The 16,467-nt window shown below is 50.2% G+C and overlaps 1 protein-coding gene across 2 annotated transcripts in view; it reads left to right on the top strand.

Annotated features, from left to right (window-relative positions):
• The first annotated feature begins 8,281 nt into the window (after positions 1–8,281).
• The window catches only part of tspan15 (tetraspanin 15), a 240,636-nt gene continuing 232,450 nt past the window's right edge, over positions 8,282–16,467 (top strand). For both annotated transcript variants that reach the window (XM_072478768.1, XM_072478769.1), the window contains exon 1: positions 8,282–8,453. In XM_072478768.1, coding sequence (XP_072334869.1) covers positions 8,346–8,453 — 108 coding nt within the window. In that variant the 5' untranslated portion in view covers positions 8,282–8,345. The remainder of the gene's footprint in view (positions 8,454–16,467) is intronic.

Genomic DNA, 16,467 nt, shown 5'->3' on the forward strand with positions numbered 1-16,467 from the left:
TGGACTCGATGGGCCGAATGGCCTTACTTCCAGTCCTATGTTTTATGGTCTTATCAGGGCCACTAGGTATGGCACATTAGGGACAAATGTGGCAATGTGTGTGTGGAGCTTGAAGACATGGGGGAGGTTTTAAATGAGCACTTTGCATCTGTGAGAAAGACAATGTAGGTATAGAAATCAGGGGACTGTGATAAACTTGAACAAATTAACATTGAGAGGGAACCGAAGAGAAAATGCTAGAAACTCTCAGCAGGTCTGGCAGCATCTGTCGGGAGCGAAAAGAGCTAATGTTTCGAGTCCAGATGACCCTTTGTCAAAGCTACACCACTCCACTAAGCCCAAGACGGCAAGAACGTTCAGAGAGTTATAAACACAGCCCAGTCCATCACACGAATCCGCCTTCCATCCATTGATTCTGTCTACACCTCCTGCTGCCTTGGCAAAGCGGGCAGTATAATCAAAGACCCCTCCCACCCGGCTTATTCACTCTTCCAACTTCTTCCATCGGGCAGGAGACACAAAAGTCTGAGAACATGCACTAACAGATTCAAAAACATCTTCTTCCCCGCTGATACCAGACTCTTAAACAACCCTCTTTTGGACTGATCTAAATGAAAATCGCTTATTGTCACAAGTGGGCTTCAAATGAAGTTACTGTGAAAAGCCCCATTCACCACATTCTGGCGCCTGTTCGGGGAGGTTGGTACGGGAAGGCTGGTCTTGAGTAGTACTACACTCCTGGATACTTCACTTGATGCCTGTGTCTATGTATTTACATTTTGTATTTTATGTTTGCCATATATATTTTCTTTTCATATACGGATTGATCTGTCTGAGCTGTACGTAGAACAATACTTTTCACTGTACCTCGGTACACGTGACAATAAACAAATCCAAATCCAAAGTGTGAGCTGATGCATTTTGGGAGGGCTAACAAAGGAAGGGAGTACACAACAAACAGTAAGACCCTAGGAAGTTGATAGAAATCAGATTTTCTGGTTAGCTACAGATGAGATAGATAAAAGGTTTAATTGAGAAATCATTAAGAGTAATTGACTAAATCATATTAACCATGAGAGTGAGGAAAGCTGACTAGCTGGGATCTAATCAGATAAGACTTTAAATGTTCACATTTTGCAAGTTATTCGAGATTGGCCAGACAAAAGGCTTCATTATATGCAGCTGTCTTCCCAAGCCCGGACAGATCCGTTTCCATGGTAACAGTCAGTCAGGGTCAGAATTACTTTTCGAAAACTGTTAATCTAATTAATGTTAGAGGCATAATTGGCAAGCCAGTGTATGGAAAATTACACCAAAACGTTTATCTCTTAAATTGACAAGACAGTTTTGTCGAATTGAGTGAATTATAAATTAGTCGAAGTCAATCACAGCTGTAAAGAAGGCAAAACTTTAAGATAATGATCTCCTTAAAAATCACTTGTTGGGATGGAAATATCCATTTCGGAATCAATCTGTCACTTTCTGAAACCTATGTCTTGCTGCTGCCTTTGCTATTGCCATTTATCTTTTGTTTAAATCAATCTGTAATTTTGTACTATGTATCATGATTTGAAGAATTACCACGAGTTGCATTTTAAGCTCATCCACTGTATTCGCTAAAGAAAATCTGTTATAACCTGCCTGTTTACCATTGGCTGGGGACTAATGACAATCCCACAATCCTGTGGGAGTATGAGCTTCCCCAATGAGGGGGGCGGAGAAATCATTAGCAGACTCCCTGTATAAATAAAGCTGGCCAGTTTGGAACCAGCAGGAAGGAGTAAGCAGCAAGCGAGGTTGCTGGTGTTGTGTATATATATGTTATTGTAAATAAATGTTATTTCTTTGTATCCTTGAAACTCGTGCTGGATTCTTCGTCGCCCTCACAAAACTGGCGACGAGGGTTAAAGTGAATAGCTGTCTACACTGCTGAAGCCACCTCCCTGGATTTTTGTTGGATACAGGTTGGAAGTTGTTTTCTATTACACCATGCCTCTGTACGGACGTTTGGATGTTTTTGATGCTGCGCTGGAACCAGTATGCACAACGGATGCGTTACTATTTACAGGCAAACAATATCACCAAGGTGGTCATATTGCTCACCGCCTGCGGCCCGCATACATTTGGGGTGATTAGGAGCCTTACATACCCAGCTGCTCCGGACACCAAAACGTTTGATGAACTTGTGAATTTAGTGGGGCAGCATTTTAACCCAACCCCGTCCACGATAGTCCAACGTTACCGGTTTAATACCGTTGAGAGGACCCCAGGAGAATCCCTTGCCGACTTTCTATCCAGGTTACGCAGGATTGCAGAGTACTGTGACTATGGTGAGACCTTGTCAGAAATGTTACGCGACCGTTTGGTTTGCGGTATTAACAATGCGGCCACCCAGAGAAAGTTGTTAGCTGTGCCAACATTGACTTTTCAACAGGCCATTCAAATAGTATTGTCCCGAGAGAGCGCAGAACGAGGAGTGCAGGAGATACAGGGAATGGAAGTGCATGCCTTGGGGCACAACCCCTTCCGTCCGAAAACGTCCCCCGCACTCCTGCGGTACCTTGGGCGAGACGACGTTCGGATCGACGCCAGTGGCCGCGGGACATTCCTCCCCGAAGGGAGCCTTCTCCAGAACCAATGGATGAGGAGCCATGTCCGTGTCAGACTTGTAGGCGCCGACCCCGTCGCGGACGCCGGTCCTGGGGGCGCCAGAGGCGTCGTCGTTCCGACCTTCCATGTGGATGAACCTGCGGCGACTACTCCTGAGGACGTGGAGATGGAGGACGACTGCCTGCAGCTGCATTGTGTGGCAGCTCCCCGTGTGGCCCCCATTAAGGTGACGGTACGGGTCAATGGTCGCCTGCTTGAGATGGAGTTGGACACTGGCGCAGCGGTCTCCGTGATCGCCCAGAGGACATTCGACCGCATCAAGCAGGGTATACAGACCCTTACGTTAACCGACACAAGGCCAGGGTGGCCAACTACATGGGGGAACCACTGGACATTGCAGGAATTACGATGACCCCTGTTGTTTATGGACGCCAGGAGGGGCGTTTCCCACTTATCATGGTGCGTGGCCATGGGCCCAGCCTGTTTGGTCGGGACTGGTTGCGCCATTTGCGCGTGCAGTGGCAGCACATCCTCCAAACAGTTTCTGGAGGGTTGACTGAGGTTATAGGACGATACCCAGATGTATTCCAGCCCGGTTTGGGGAAAATAAAAGGGGCCGTAGCCCATATCCAAGTCGAACCATGAGCCACGCTGCGCTATTTCCGGGCGCGCCCAGTGCCTTACGTCTTGCTCGAGAAGGTAGACGGGGAGCTCACTCATTTGGAAACTTTGGGTATTATCAGGCCCGTCCGTTTCGCTGACTGGGCAGCACCCATTGTACCTGTAATGAAGTCAGATGCCACAGTTCGCTTGGGCGGCGACTATAAACTTACAGTGAATACGGCTTCCCGACTCGACCGATATCCAATGCCTCGCATAGAGGATCTCTACGCAAAGCTTGCAGGTGGACTCTCGTTCACAAAATTAGATATGAGTCACGCCTACCTACAGTTGGAGCTGGACCCTGCCCCCCGACCATATGTAACGATTAATACACACCGGGGCCTGTATGAATATACACGTTTGCCCTTTGGAGTATCCTCTGCCTGCGCTATTTTTCAACGCGTTATGGAGGGCATTTTGAGAGGTTTACTTAGATGACGTTTTGACGTGGGAGCAGGAACATTTGGAAAATCTGGAGGCTGTTCTTAAGACGCTTTTCGGAGGCTGGAGTCCGTTTACGTCGCACAAAGTGCGTCTTTCAGGTGAAGGAAGTAGTCTACCTGGGTTACCGGGTGGACCGCGAAGGTTTGCATCCCGTCGCAGAGAAGGTGCGCGCGATTCAACAGGCCCCCGCCCCGACTGACACTTCGCATCTTCGTTCTTTTCTCGGCCTCGTAAACTATTACGGGAAGTTCCTCCCCAATCTGGCAACTACGCTGGCCCTGCTGCACCTTCTGCGAAAGAAAATTCACACCTGGGTTTGGGGTCAGCCACAAGAAACCGCTTTCCGGCTGGTAAAACAACAATTGTCGTCGTCTGGGTTACTAACCCACTATGATCCTGGAAAGCCTTTGCTCGTCACATGTGATGCATCCCCGTATGGTATTGGGGCCGTCCTGTCCCACAAGATGGAGAACAGGGCCGAGCGACCGATAGCTTTCGCCTCCCGCACATTGACTGCAGCGGAAAAAAAGTGAGCGCAGATCGAGGAGGGCCTAGCAGTGGTGTTTGCGGTGAAACGTTTCCACCAGTACGTGTATGGCCGCCACTTCACTATCGTGACTGATCATAAGCCTCTGCTGGGACTTTTCAGAGAGCATAAGCCAATACCGCCCATTGCTTCCGCACAGATCCGGCGCTGGGCTTTGTTGCTCGCTGCATACGAGTATTCTTTGGAGCACAAACCAGGAACGCAGATAGCGAATGCCGACGCACTGAGCCGATTGCCTTTATCGACCTGCCCCATGTCGACCCCCACGACCGGTGAGGTGGTTGCAACCCTAAATTTTCTGGACACCTTGCCTGTCACGGCATCTCAGATCCGTGAGTGGACCCAGACGAAGCCAGTCCTGTCAATGGTTCGACACATAGTCCTGTATGGTGGGCAGCATAGACAGCTCCCAGGCGAGTTGCGGGCATTTTCCTCCAAGCTGTCAGAATTCAGCGTGGAAGGCGGCATCCTCTTGTGGGGGACGCGTGTGATTGTCCCTGAAAAAGGACAGGAGCTGATACTAAGAGACTTGTACAATGGGCATCCAGGTGTGACCAAAATGAAAATGTTGGCCCGGAGTTATGTTTGGTGGCCCGGCCTCAACGCCGACATTGTGAAGGTGGCCCAAAACTGCTCCATTTGTCAGGAGCATCAGATGCTTCCGCCGGCCGTGCCCCTACATCACTGGGAATGGCCAGGGCGACCTTGGGCGCGCTTGCATGCGGATTTTGCCGGCCCTTTTCAAGGATACATGTTCCTTTTATTAATCGACGCCCAGTCTAAATGGCTAGAGGTGCATAAGATGCTAGGCACAACATCCTGCGCAACAATTGAGAAGACGCGTTTATCTTTTAGTACACATGGCATCCCCGAGGTGCTGGTCACGGATAACGGCACTCCATTCACCAGTGAGCAGTTTGCAAGGTTCATGAAGATGAACGGCATACGCCATATCCGCACTGCCCCTTACCATCCGGCTTCAAATGGGTTGGCGGAGCGCGCAGTGCAGACATTCAAACGAGGCCTAAAGAGGCAGTCTTCCGGGTCAATGGACACGAGACTTGCTCGCTTTTTGTTTTTGTATAGGACCACCCCCCCATGCGGTGACTGGGGTAGCACCCGCAGAACTCCTAATGGGCCGGAGACTTCGCACCCGTCTTAGTATGGTTTTCCCGGACATTGGCGCAAAAGTACGCCGCACACAAGAATGGCAGGGACAGGGTTTTTCTCGGCATCGGCCGATTCGGCAGTTTGCGCCCGGTGACCCAGTGTTCGTTCGCAATTTTGCTGGTGGTGCCCAGTGGGTCCCTGGCGTAATCTTTTGCCAAATGGGCCCTATATCTTACCAGGTGCAAGCCCAGGGTTGTCTCCAGCGCAAACATGTAGACCATGTTCGGTCCAGAAGATTCCCCACCCCCGGAGATCATTTCTACAGCCGCAGAGACCAGAGACAATGGAAAGTAGTCCTCACAATCTTCCTCTGGTGCCTCACTCAAAGCCTGCGCAGGTTGTTAAAGAACCGCGCGGAGATAGAGACGGCAAGATGACAAAAGCAGCAGACTCTGACTCTGAGATGGAGACACAGGACGCATCAGAGGGGGAATCCTTGGGCCCACGGGCCGTGGATGTACAACCGTTACGCCGTTCATCACGGAAGCACCGGTCTCCGTCTCGTTACACGCCGCCCGATCCAGCGCCTCGTGCAAATGGTGTCCGGCCTGCGGCAAAATTAGTCCGACGCCCTCCTTCGCCAGGGTCTTCAGTGGATTCCTTGGACTTTGGGGGGAAGGGATGTTATAACCTGCCTGCTTACCATTGGCTGGGAACTAATGACAACCCCACAATCCTGTATGAGTATGAGCTTCCCCAATGAGGGGGGCGGAGAAATCATTAACAGACTCCCTGTATAAATAAAGCTGGCCAGTTTGGAACCAGCAGGAAGGAGTAAGCAGCAAGCGAGGTTGCTGCTGTTGTGTATATATATGTTATTGTAAATAAATGTTATTTCTTTGTATCCTTGAAACTCGTGCTGGATTCTTCGTCGCCCTCACAAAACAATCAATCTGACCTAAGTTGGTATTGTAACCAAGAGTTTACCAGTCGACACTTAAGCTGACAAATACAGTTCAACGTAACTTTGCCAAAAAACACAACCTGAATTTCTGTTATTTGGGAACTAAGAAGGGATAACGCATATCCAGGGTTCCAAATAGACACAGAGAGCCATCAGAAGTACAAAGAATCAGAGTGATGTTGGTTGTGCAAGTCCATAGATCGCTGAAGACAATAGGACAGGTAGATGAGGTGGTTAAAAAGGCCTATGGGATATTTGCCTTTATTGATCGATACATAGAATATAAGAGCAGGGAGACTACAATGGAGCTGTATAAAATGCACATTAGGCCAGAGCTGGAGTACTGTGGGCAGTTCTGGTCACCACACCTTAGAAAGATTGCACTAGAAAGGGTGCAGAGGAGATACACCAGGATGTTGCCTAGGCTGAAGAGTTTTAGCTCTGAAGAGAGGTTGGATAGGCTTGGAGAAGAGAAAGCAGTGGAGGGACCTGATTAAGGTGTGTAAAATTATGAGGGATTATAGATAGTGTGGATAGGAAGGAACGTTTTCCCTTAGTGGATGTATCAATAATGAAGGTGCATAGATTTAAGTGAATAGGAAGGAGGTTTAGAGGAGATGTGAGGAAAAACATTTTTGCCCATAGGGTGGTGAGAATCTGGAACTCACAGTCTGAAAGGGTGGTGGAGGCGGGAACCCTCACAACATTTAAGAAGCATTTAGATGAGCACATACGCCACAGCATACAAGGTTGGAAAATGGGATAAGAGTAGATAGGGGCTGGATGGGATGTCTTACCTGCACTTTATTCCTCCAATGGACCATTGATCCCCAACCCCAATCACACTTCCATCCCAAACCTCTCCCCATCCCATTCCCCCCTTCCTATATCCCCCTCCACATACCCCAAGTTGAATGAAATAATTCAGATTTATCTCAGGAGCTTTAGGTACACGGCACTCGGTGATACCTAACCAGGTTGTTATCGTTTTAGTTGCTGTGATATAAAGAGTCTAAAGTTCTGGTCCTTTTTCACAAACACACATTTATTTCCTTCCAACAGCCTTTGCACAAAACTCTCACTATACATCACCTGCCACAAGGGCCACCTGAAGCCCCTTTACATATCAGTGTCAATCATTGGATACTTAACATAAATGAGACAACTAATTGCAATGTCTCTTAATGCATTACTTAACTCTTAACCCATTACTTAACAGTGGTGAGTGCCATGGGAATTGCTCAAGCCATCCTCGCCCCCTTGTCTGCAATACAAGATCCCTGACGCTGCAAGTGTCGTAAGGATAGTTATGACACCCAACCCCACTCCGTATCCACCCATCCTCCACCCCCATATTCTGCATCCCCAACCCAATATCTCCCAACCCCACTCTATACTCTCCATCCCCAACACCATATCCCCATCCCCGAACCCCATATCAGCAATCCCTCAACCCCATATCCAACTCCATATCCCCACCTCATATTACCACATCTTACAACCCCATATCCCACCATCCCATTTCCCCATATCTCCACCATATATTATCCCCATCCCTTACCAATATATCACCTCATCCCCAACCCCATATCACCCACACACCATATCTTCCCCAAATCACCCATCCCTTAACACCATATCACGCCAGCCTCCAAACTATTATATCACTCCCAACCCCCTTACCAATATATCACCTCATCACCCAACGCCATATCTCTGTCACCTCCATCTCAACCCCATATCGCCCCACACCACGCAGTGTAATACTGGGCACTGCCGGCAGAGTCCGCGCCCTGCTTCACCAGCAGCTCCTGAGATTGAAGTTTTGCTTATCTTTGATTGGCTGCTGCAATGTCAGTCTGAGCAAACGGGTCCGTTTATTGGAGGATATGCACCAGGTTCGCTAGGGGAGGGCGTCGCCTCGCGAGCAGGTGAACCGGAAACGGTTTTGTTTTGGATGTTTGTTGCGGTCGCGCGGCGGAGGAACGAGTGGAGCGTGCGGCCGGGATGGAACGCGCGCCCAGGGGGTCCCGGGCGAAACACAGCAACCACTGCCAACGCTTCAACTACATCTGCCTCAAATTCACCCTCATCATTTACTCTACCTTCTTCTGGGTAAGTGACCCAGTGACTGGAAACTGAGACCAGAGCAGCCAGAACAACTGGAACCCCACCCTGGGGAGCTGACACCCTGTCTACACTTATTACATGTTAACATGCATGGAGGATTGGTGAACTGACAGAAGGCAAAGAGTGGGGTTAATGGGTGTTTTTTTGATTGGTGATAAGTAGCTGGTGGTGTGCCTCAGGGATCAGTGTTGGGTCCGCAATTGTTCACAATTTAGAACAAAGAAAATTACAGCACAGGAACAGGCCCTTCGGCCCTCCCAGCCTGCGCTGATCCAGATCCTTTATCTAAACCTGTCGCCTATTTTCCAAGGACCTACTTCCCTCTGTTCCCCACCTGTTCACATATCTGTCTAGATGCATCTTAAATGATGCTATCGTGCCCGCCTCTACCACCTCCGCTGGCAAAGCGTTCCAGGCACCCACCACCCTCTGCGTAAAAATCTTTCCACACACATTTCCCTTAAACTTTCCCCCTCTCACCTTGAAATCGTGACCCCTTGACACCCCCACTCTTGGAAAAAGCTTATTGCTATCCACCCTGTCCATACCTCTCATAATTTTGTTGACCTCAATCTGGTCCCCCCTCAACCTCCGTCTTTCCAACAAAAACAATCCTAATCTACTCAACCTTTCTTCATAGCTAGCACCGTCCATACCAGGCAACATCCTGGTGAACCTCCCCTGCACCCTCTCTAAAGCATCCACATCCTTCTGGTAATGTGGCAACCAGAACTGCACGCAGTATTCCAAATGTGGCCTAACCAAAGTCCTATACAACTGTAACATGACCTGCCGACTCTTGTACTCAATACCCTGTCCGATGAAGGCAAGCATGCTGTATGCCTTCTTGACCACTCTATCGGCCTGTGTTGCCAACGTCAGGGTACAATGGACCTGAACTCCCAGATCTCTCTGTACATCAATTTTCCCCAGGACTCTTCCATTGACCGTATAGTCCGCTCTTGAATTAGATCTTCCAAAATGCATCACCTCGCATTTGCCTGGATTGAACTCCATCTGCCTCCATTTACATAGATAATTTGGAGTTTAGGACCAAGTGTAATATGTCAAAGTTCGCAGATGACACTCAGATGAGTGGCAGAGCCAAATGTGCAGAGGACACTGAAAGTCTGCAGAGGGATATCGATAGTTTAAGTGATGGGCAAGGGTCTGGCAGATGGAGTTCACTTTTGGTAGATGTGAGGTCATCCATTTTGGTAGGAATAACAGCAAAATGTTCTATTATTTAAATGGTAAAAAATTGCAGCATGCTGCTGTGCAGAGGGACCTGGGTGTCCTTGTGCATGAATCGCAAAAAAGTTGGTTTGCAGGTGCAGCAGGTAATTACGAAGGCAAATGGAATTTTGTCCTATTGATAGAGGGATGTGTCGTGTTGGGTGTTCTGCTATACAGACGAACCAACACGGTTGCAGATGGTACAACTCTGTTTTATTACTATCAATAACAACACCTGTAAACATATGACTGTGGTTCGTTCTTCACCCCTTAACTTGTGGACCCAGCCCTAACACTATCTTAGAGAGGCACTCAGCACATGGTGTATGTCTGAGTGGCTTGTTGTGAGCTCTGTGCCCTGAGCTGTCTCCTGCTGGAATGGGCGGGAACTGTGGTGTTCCCCGTTTTATAGTGCGTGTGCTCTTGCTTGTGATTGGCTGTGATGTTGCGTGTGTGTTGATTGGTCCGTTAATCTGTGCATCAGTGTGGATGTGTGTTTGCACCATGATGTTTATCTGAATATCATGACATCCCCCCTTTTTTACAAGAATATGTGCCGATGTGGTAATAAATATAGATGTGTACTGAGTGCAGCTGAATGTGTGTGTGCAATATCTACAACATGTACATGAGGCTAAACTATATACATAGGAAGATGTTGTCAGGTGCAACATAGCAATGAGGTTGTACCATAAACAAAACAAGTGTAATCATCAAACATCAAAAATGAACTCCTGTAACGCCAAAAGAGAAACCTATTAACATTGTGGCATAACACTTTAGTGAGTCCAATGTTCAAACAGGCTCATAAGTCCAGCCTAGTAGGTGGGCGACAAATTTGGGTTGACCGCCTCAAGGGTGGGTCAGGATCCCGGCTGAGGAATGGGCCTGGCCACAGGCGACAGAGGAATAGGCATGGTGGCAGGAAGCTCCACGAAGTTGACATCAGGAACAACAGGAGGGCGTGGCACCGGTGTATGATCACGTAGCGAGCGCGGAAGCAGGCGAAGAGCCCGGCGATTACGCCGGCGAATGGAGCCATCCGGCATGCGAACCAGGAACGAGCGGGGAGCCACACGTCGGAGAACTTCGGCAGTTGCCGACCAGCCATCCTCTGGTAGGTGGCTGCGGACGTTGTCTCCAGGCGCCAAGGCAGGAAGATCAGTTGCCCGAGTGTCATGTGCCACCTTCTGCTGAGCACGCTGCTGTCGCATCCTTTGCAGTACTGGAGCATGGTCGGGTGTAGGAACAAGAATGGATGGCACAGTGGTCCTGAGGGCGCGACCCATCAACTGCTGGGCTGGTGAGAGGCCAGAGGATAGTGGGGCCGAGCGATAGGCCAGCAGGGCTAAGCAGAAATCCGATCCGGCATGAGCAGCCTTGCAGAGGAGCCGCTTGACGATAAGGACGCCCTTTTCCGCCTTGCCATTTGACTGGGGATGCAGAGGGCTGGACGTCACGTGTGTGAAGCCATACGAAGCAGCAAAGAAGACCATTCTTGGCTTGCAAAACAGGGCCCATTGTCCGACATGACAGTAAGCGGAATGCCATGACGAGCAAAAGTTTCTTTGCATGCCCTGATGACAGCGGACGATGTCAAATCGTGCAGGCGTATGACCTCTGGATAATTCGAAAAGTAATCTATAATGATGACGTAGTCCCTGCCGAGCGCATGAAAAAGGTCCACACCCACCTTCGTCCAGGGGGACGATACCAACTCATGGGGCTGAAGCGTCTCAGGGGGTTGCGCCGGCTGAAACCTTTGGCAGGTGGGGCAGTTGAGCACCATGTTGGCAATGTCGACGCTGATACCCGGCCAGTATACAGCTTCTCGGGCCCTCCGCCTGCACTTCTCAACCCCGAGATGGCCTTCGTGTAATTGTTCGAGGACCAGCCTGTGCACGCTGTGTGGAATCACAATCTGGTCCAACTTTAGGAGGTCACCGTCAATGACGGCCAAGTCGTCCCGGACATTGTAGAATTGTGGGCACTGTCCTTTGAGCCACCATCCCGTCATGTAGCGCATCACACGTTGTAGAAGGGGGTCAGCCGCAGTCTCCCGGCGAATATGGGCCAGACTTGATTCATTAGCTGGCACATTGGCCGATGTGAAGGCCACATGCGCTTCGACCTGACATACAAACCCCTCCGAATCGGGCGGTGTGCTCACTGCTCTGGAAGAGGGCATCCGCGATGATGAGGTCCTTTCCCGGGGTGTAGACCAGTTGGAAGTCATACCTCCGGAGCTTGAGCAGAATGCGCTGGAGGAGAGGGGTCATCTCATTCAGGTCTTTTTGTATGATGCTGAGCAGCGGGCGATGGTCGGTTTCCACGGTGAACTGAGGGAGACCATGCGCGTAGTCGTGGACCTTATCTATGCCGGTTAACAAACCCAGGCACTCCTGGCGACCGGGGCCCATAATGCAGTGTCGTCCCGTTGCAGGAGTACCGCCCCAATGCCGGACTGGCTGGCATCAGTCGAGATCTTTGTATCTCGAGAGGTGTCGAAGAACGCCAATACCGGGGCTGTGGTGAGCTTAAGCTTGAGCTCCTCCCATTCCTTCTGGTGTGCGGACGGCCACTGGAACTCCGTGGTCTTCTTCACTAGGTGGCGAAGAGCCATTGTGTGGGAGGCAAGGTTGGGAATGAACTTCCCCAGGAAGTTGACCATCCCGAGAAAGCGTAGCACTGCCTTCTTGTCTGCCGGCTGCGGCATGGCTGTAATGGCGCTCACTTTGTCTGCATCCGGACGCACTCCTGACCGGGATATGTAGTCCCCCAGAAACCTTAGCTCAGTTTGGCCAAAAGAACACTTGGCTCGGTTGAGGCGCAGGCCGTGTTCTCATATCCGAGCAAAGACACGCTGGAGACGACTGATGTGCTCCTGTGGTGTGGTGGACCAGATGATGATGTCGTCAACATAGACGCGCACCCCTTCGATGCCCTCCATCATCTGTTCCATGATTCTATGAAATACCTCGGATGCCGAGATTATGCCAAACGGCATCCTATTGTAGCAGTACCTGCCAAAGGGAATGTTGAAGGTGCACAGCTTCCTGCTGGACTGATCCAGTTGAATCTGCCAAAAACCCTTTGAGGTATCAAGCTTTGTAAAAATTTTAGCCCGGGCCATTTCGCTTGTGATCTCTTCCCGTTTGGGTATGGGGTAGTGTTCCCTCATGATGTTGTTGTTCAGGTCTTTCGGGTCGATGCAGATCCTGAGTTCACCAGAGGGCTTTTTAACGCACACCATGGAGCTGACCCATGGCGTGGGCTCCGTGACCCAGGAAAGCACTCCTTGGTCCTGGAGATCCTGCAGCTGCTGCTTGAGGCGGTCTTTGAGTGGTGCTGGGACTCTACGTGGTGCGTGAATGACCGGGGTGGCATCCGGTTTGAGCCGTATTCTGTAAGTGTCGGGCAGTGTGCCCATGCCCTCGAAAGCCTCCTGGTTGTGGGCGAGGAGCGAGTGGTGCTGTGCCCTAAATTCTGCATCCGGGAAGTCGGACGTGCCTTCTGGAGACAGAGTGTGTACCCGCTGAACGAGGTGGAGAACCTTGCACGCCTGTGCGCCTAGCAGGGTGTCCTTCGATGATCCAACTATCTCAAAGGACAGTGTGGCTGTGTGTGAATTGTGTGTGACCTCAAGCTGGCAGGATCCCATGGCCGGGATAACATTTCCACTGTAATCGACCATCTGACAACGGGATGGCCGAATCGGTGGTCTGACCTTCAAGGCATAGAAGGCTGACCATGCTATGAGGTTGGTGGAGGCACCAGTGTCTAAACGGAATGTGATTGGTGATCGGTTGACCATTAGGGTGGCACACCATTCATCACCCGGATTAACGCTGTTCACTGGCATCGGTTGGTGGGTCCTGCGTGGGGACATCCGGTTCCTGTCAATGACCGCGACGCAGAAGGCTTCCCGGTCGTCGGTATCACCGGTCTGTACATTGTCAGGGTATGACTCGGTGTATGGAGGCTGAATGGCCCGCACATCCCTGCGAGGCTGGCGGGATTGGGGAGCGTTGTTGGCTGAGCTGCTGGACAGCAGGCAGCATAGTGGCCCATCTTGCCACAGCGGAGGCATTGTCGATTCTTTGCTGGACATTGCCGCTTTAAATGTGCGGATCCGCAGTTGCCGCACGTCGTGATGTCATGGCGTTCGTTGTGCCATCGCGCATGCGCAGTTCGGTCCTGCGTAGAGCGGGCCTGCGCGTCACGTCCCTCTGTGTCAACGTCTCTTTTGGCGTGTACAAGCACGGGAGGCCACGGAAAGCGCGCAAAATGGCTGCCCTCGTCCGGGCCGCGGGCCGGGAGGAACTCAATCGACTGAACCCGCTCGTCCTCATAGGACCCCTGCCGTGCTGATTCGGCTGCCTGGAATTGGGAGTACCGGCTGGTCGTGTTTTCATGGAGGACGCAGGCTTCGATGGCGGTGGCTAAGGTGAGGCTCTTAATCTTGAGGAGCTGCTGGCGTAGGGTGCCCAAGGTGACCCCAAAAACTATCTGGTCCCGAATCATGGAATCGGAGGTGGCCTCATAACCGCAGGACTCCGCAAGGATACGGAGGTGTGTCAGGAAAGATTGAAAAGGCTCATCCTTACCCTGCAGGCGCTGCTGGAAGAGGTACCTCTCGAAGCTCTCGTTCACCTCGACGCTGAAGTGCTGCTCGAGTTTAAGAAGGACCGCCATGTACTTCGTCTTGTCCTCACCGTCCGCGAACACCAGTGAGTTGTAGATGTGGATGGCGTGTTGCCCTGCCGTGGAGAGGAGGAGGGTGATTTTTCTGGTGTCCGAAGCATTCTCCCTTTCCGTGGCTTCTAGGAAGAACCGGAAGCGCTGTTTAAACAGCTTCCAGTTGATGCCGAGGTTTCCAGCGATTTGGAGCGGCTGCGGCGGGCTGATGGTGTCCATGGCGCAGGATGGCGGATTCCTGAAGATGTGTAGGTAGGTCTCATAGTTGCTGGGTTCCAATCCTGGTACTATGTCGTGTTGGGTGTTCTGCTACACAGACGAACCAACACGGTTGCAGATGGTACAACTCTGTTTTATTACTATCAATAACAACATCTGTAAACATATGACTGTGGTTCGTTCTTTACCCTTTAACTTGTGGACCCAGCCCTAACACTATCTTAGAGAGGCACTCAACACATGGTGTATGTCTGAGGGACACATGTGAGCTCTGTGCCCTGAGCTGTCTCCTGCTGGAATGGGCGGGAACTGTGGTGTTCCCCTTATAGTGCGTGTGCTCTTGCTTGTGATTGGCTGTGATGTTGCGTGTGTGTTGATTGGTCCGTTGATCTGTCCATCAGTGTGTATGTGTGTTTGCACCATGATGTTTATTTGAATATCATGACAGGATGGAGTTTAAAAACGGAGTTTATGTTGCAGCTGTATAGGGTGCTGGTAAGGCCACACCTGAAGTACTGTGCACAGTTTTAGTCTCCTTACTTGAGAAAAGTTGTATTGGCACTGGAGGGTGTGCATTTGGGCCGGTATCACAGTGGTTAGCACTGTTGCTTCACAGCGCCAGGGCCCCAGGTTCGATTCCCGCTTGGGTCATTGTGCAGACTCCGCACATTCTCCTTGTGTCTGCGTGGGTTTCCTCCGGGCTCTCCGGTTTCCTCCCACAAGTCCCGAAAGATGTGCTTGTTAGGAAAATTGGACATTCTGAATTTTCCCTCGGTGTACCCGAACAGGCGGCGGAGTGTGGTGACGAGGGCCTTTTCACAGTAACTTCATTGCAGTGTTAATGTAAACCTACTTGTGACAATAATAAAGATCATTTTTAGTATTATTAAAGGAGATTCACTAGGTTGATTCTGAAGTTGAGGATTGGCTCATGAGGAGAGACTGAGGAGACTGAGACTATACTCATTAGAATTTAGAAGAATGAGGGAGGATCTTATAGAAACATGAAATTATGAAGGGAAGAGTTAAGATAGAAGCAGGGAGGTTGTTTCCACTGGTGGGTGAAACTGGAACGAGGGGACATAGCCTCAAAATAAGGGGGAGCAGATTGAGGACTGAGTTGAGGAGAAAGTTCTTCACCCAAAGGGAAGTGAATCTGTGGAATTCCCTGTGCAGTGAAGTAGTTGAGGCTACCTCATTGAATGTTTTGAAGGTAAAGATAGATCGATTTTGAACAGTAAAGGAATTAAGCGCTATGGTGAGCAGGCAGGTAAGTGAAGTTAAGTCCACAAAAAGATCAGCTATGATCTTATTGAATGGTAGTACAGGCTCGAAGGGACAGATGGCCTACTCCTGCTCCTAGTTACTATGTTCTTGCATTCTTTATATGCTGCTCCAGACTTAGAACATAGAACATTACAGCGCAGTACAGGCCCTTCAGCCCTCGATGTTGCGCCGACCTGTGAAACCACTCTAAAGCCCATCTACACTATTCCCTTATCGTCCATATGTCTATCCAATGACCATTTGAATGCTCTTATTGTTGGCGAGTCCACTACTGTTGCAGGCAGTGCATTCCACGCCCTTACTACTCTCTGAGTAAAGAACCTACCTCTGACATCTGTCTTATATCTATCTCCCCTCAATTTAAAGCTATGTCCCCTTGTGCTAGACATCACAATCCGAGGAAAAAGGCTCTCACTGTCCACCCTATCTAATCCTCTGATCATCTTGTATGCCTCAATTAAGTCACCTCTTAACCATCTTCTCTCTAACGAAAACAGCCTCAAGTCCCTCAGCCTTTCCTCATAAGATCTTCCCTCCATACCAGGCAACATTCTGGTAA

Source organism: Scyliorhinus torazame, chromosome 16 (assembly GCF_047496885.1).
Source record: "Scyliorhinus torazame isolate Kashiwa2021f chromosome 16, sScyTor2.1, whole genome shotgun sequence".
Classification (NCBI taxonomy): Eukaryota; Metazoa; Chordata; class Chondrichthyes; order Carcharhiniformes; family Scyliorhinidae; genus Scyliorhinus; species Scyliorhinus torazame.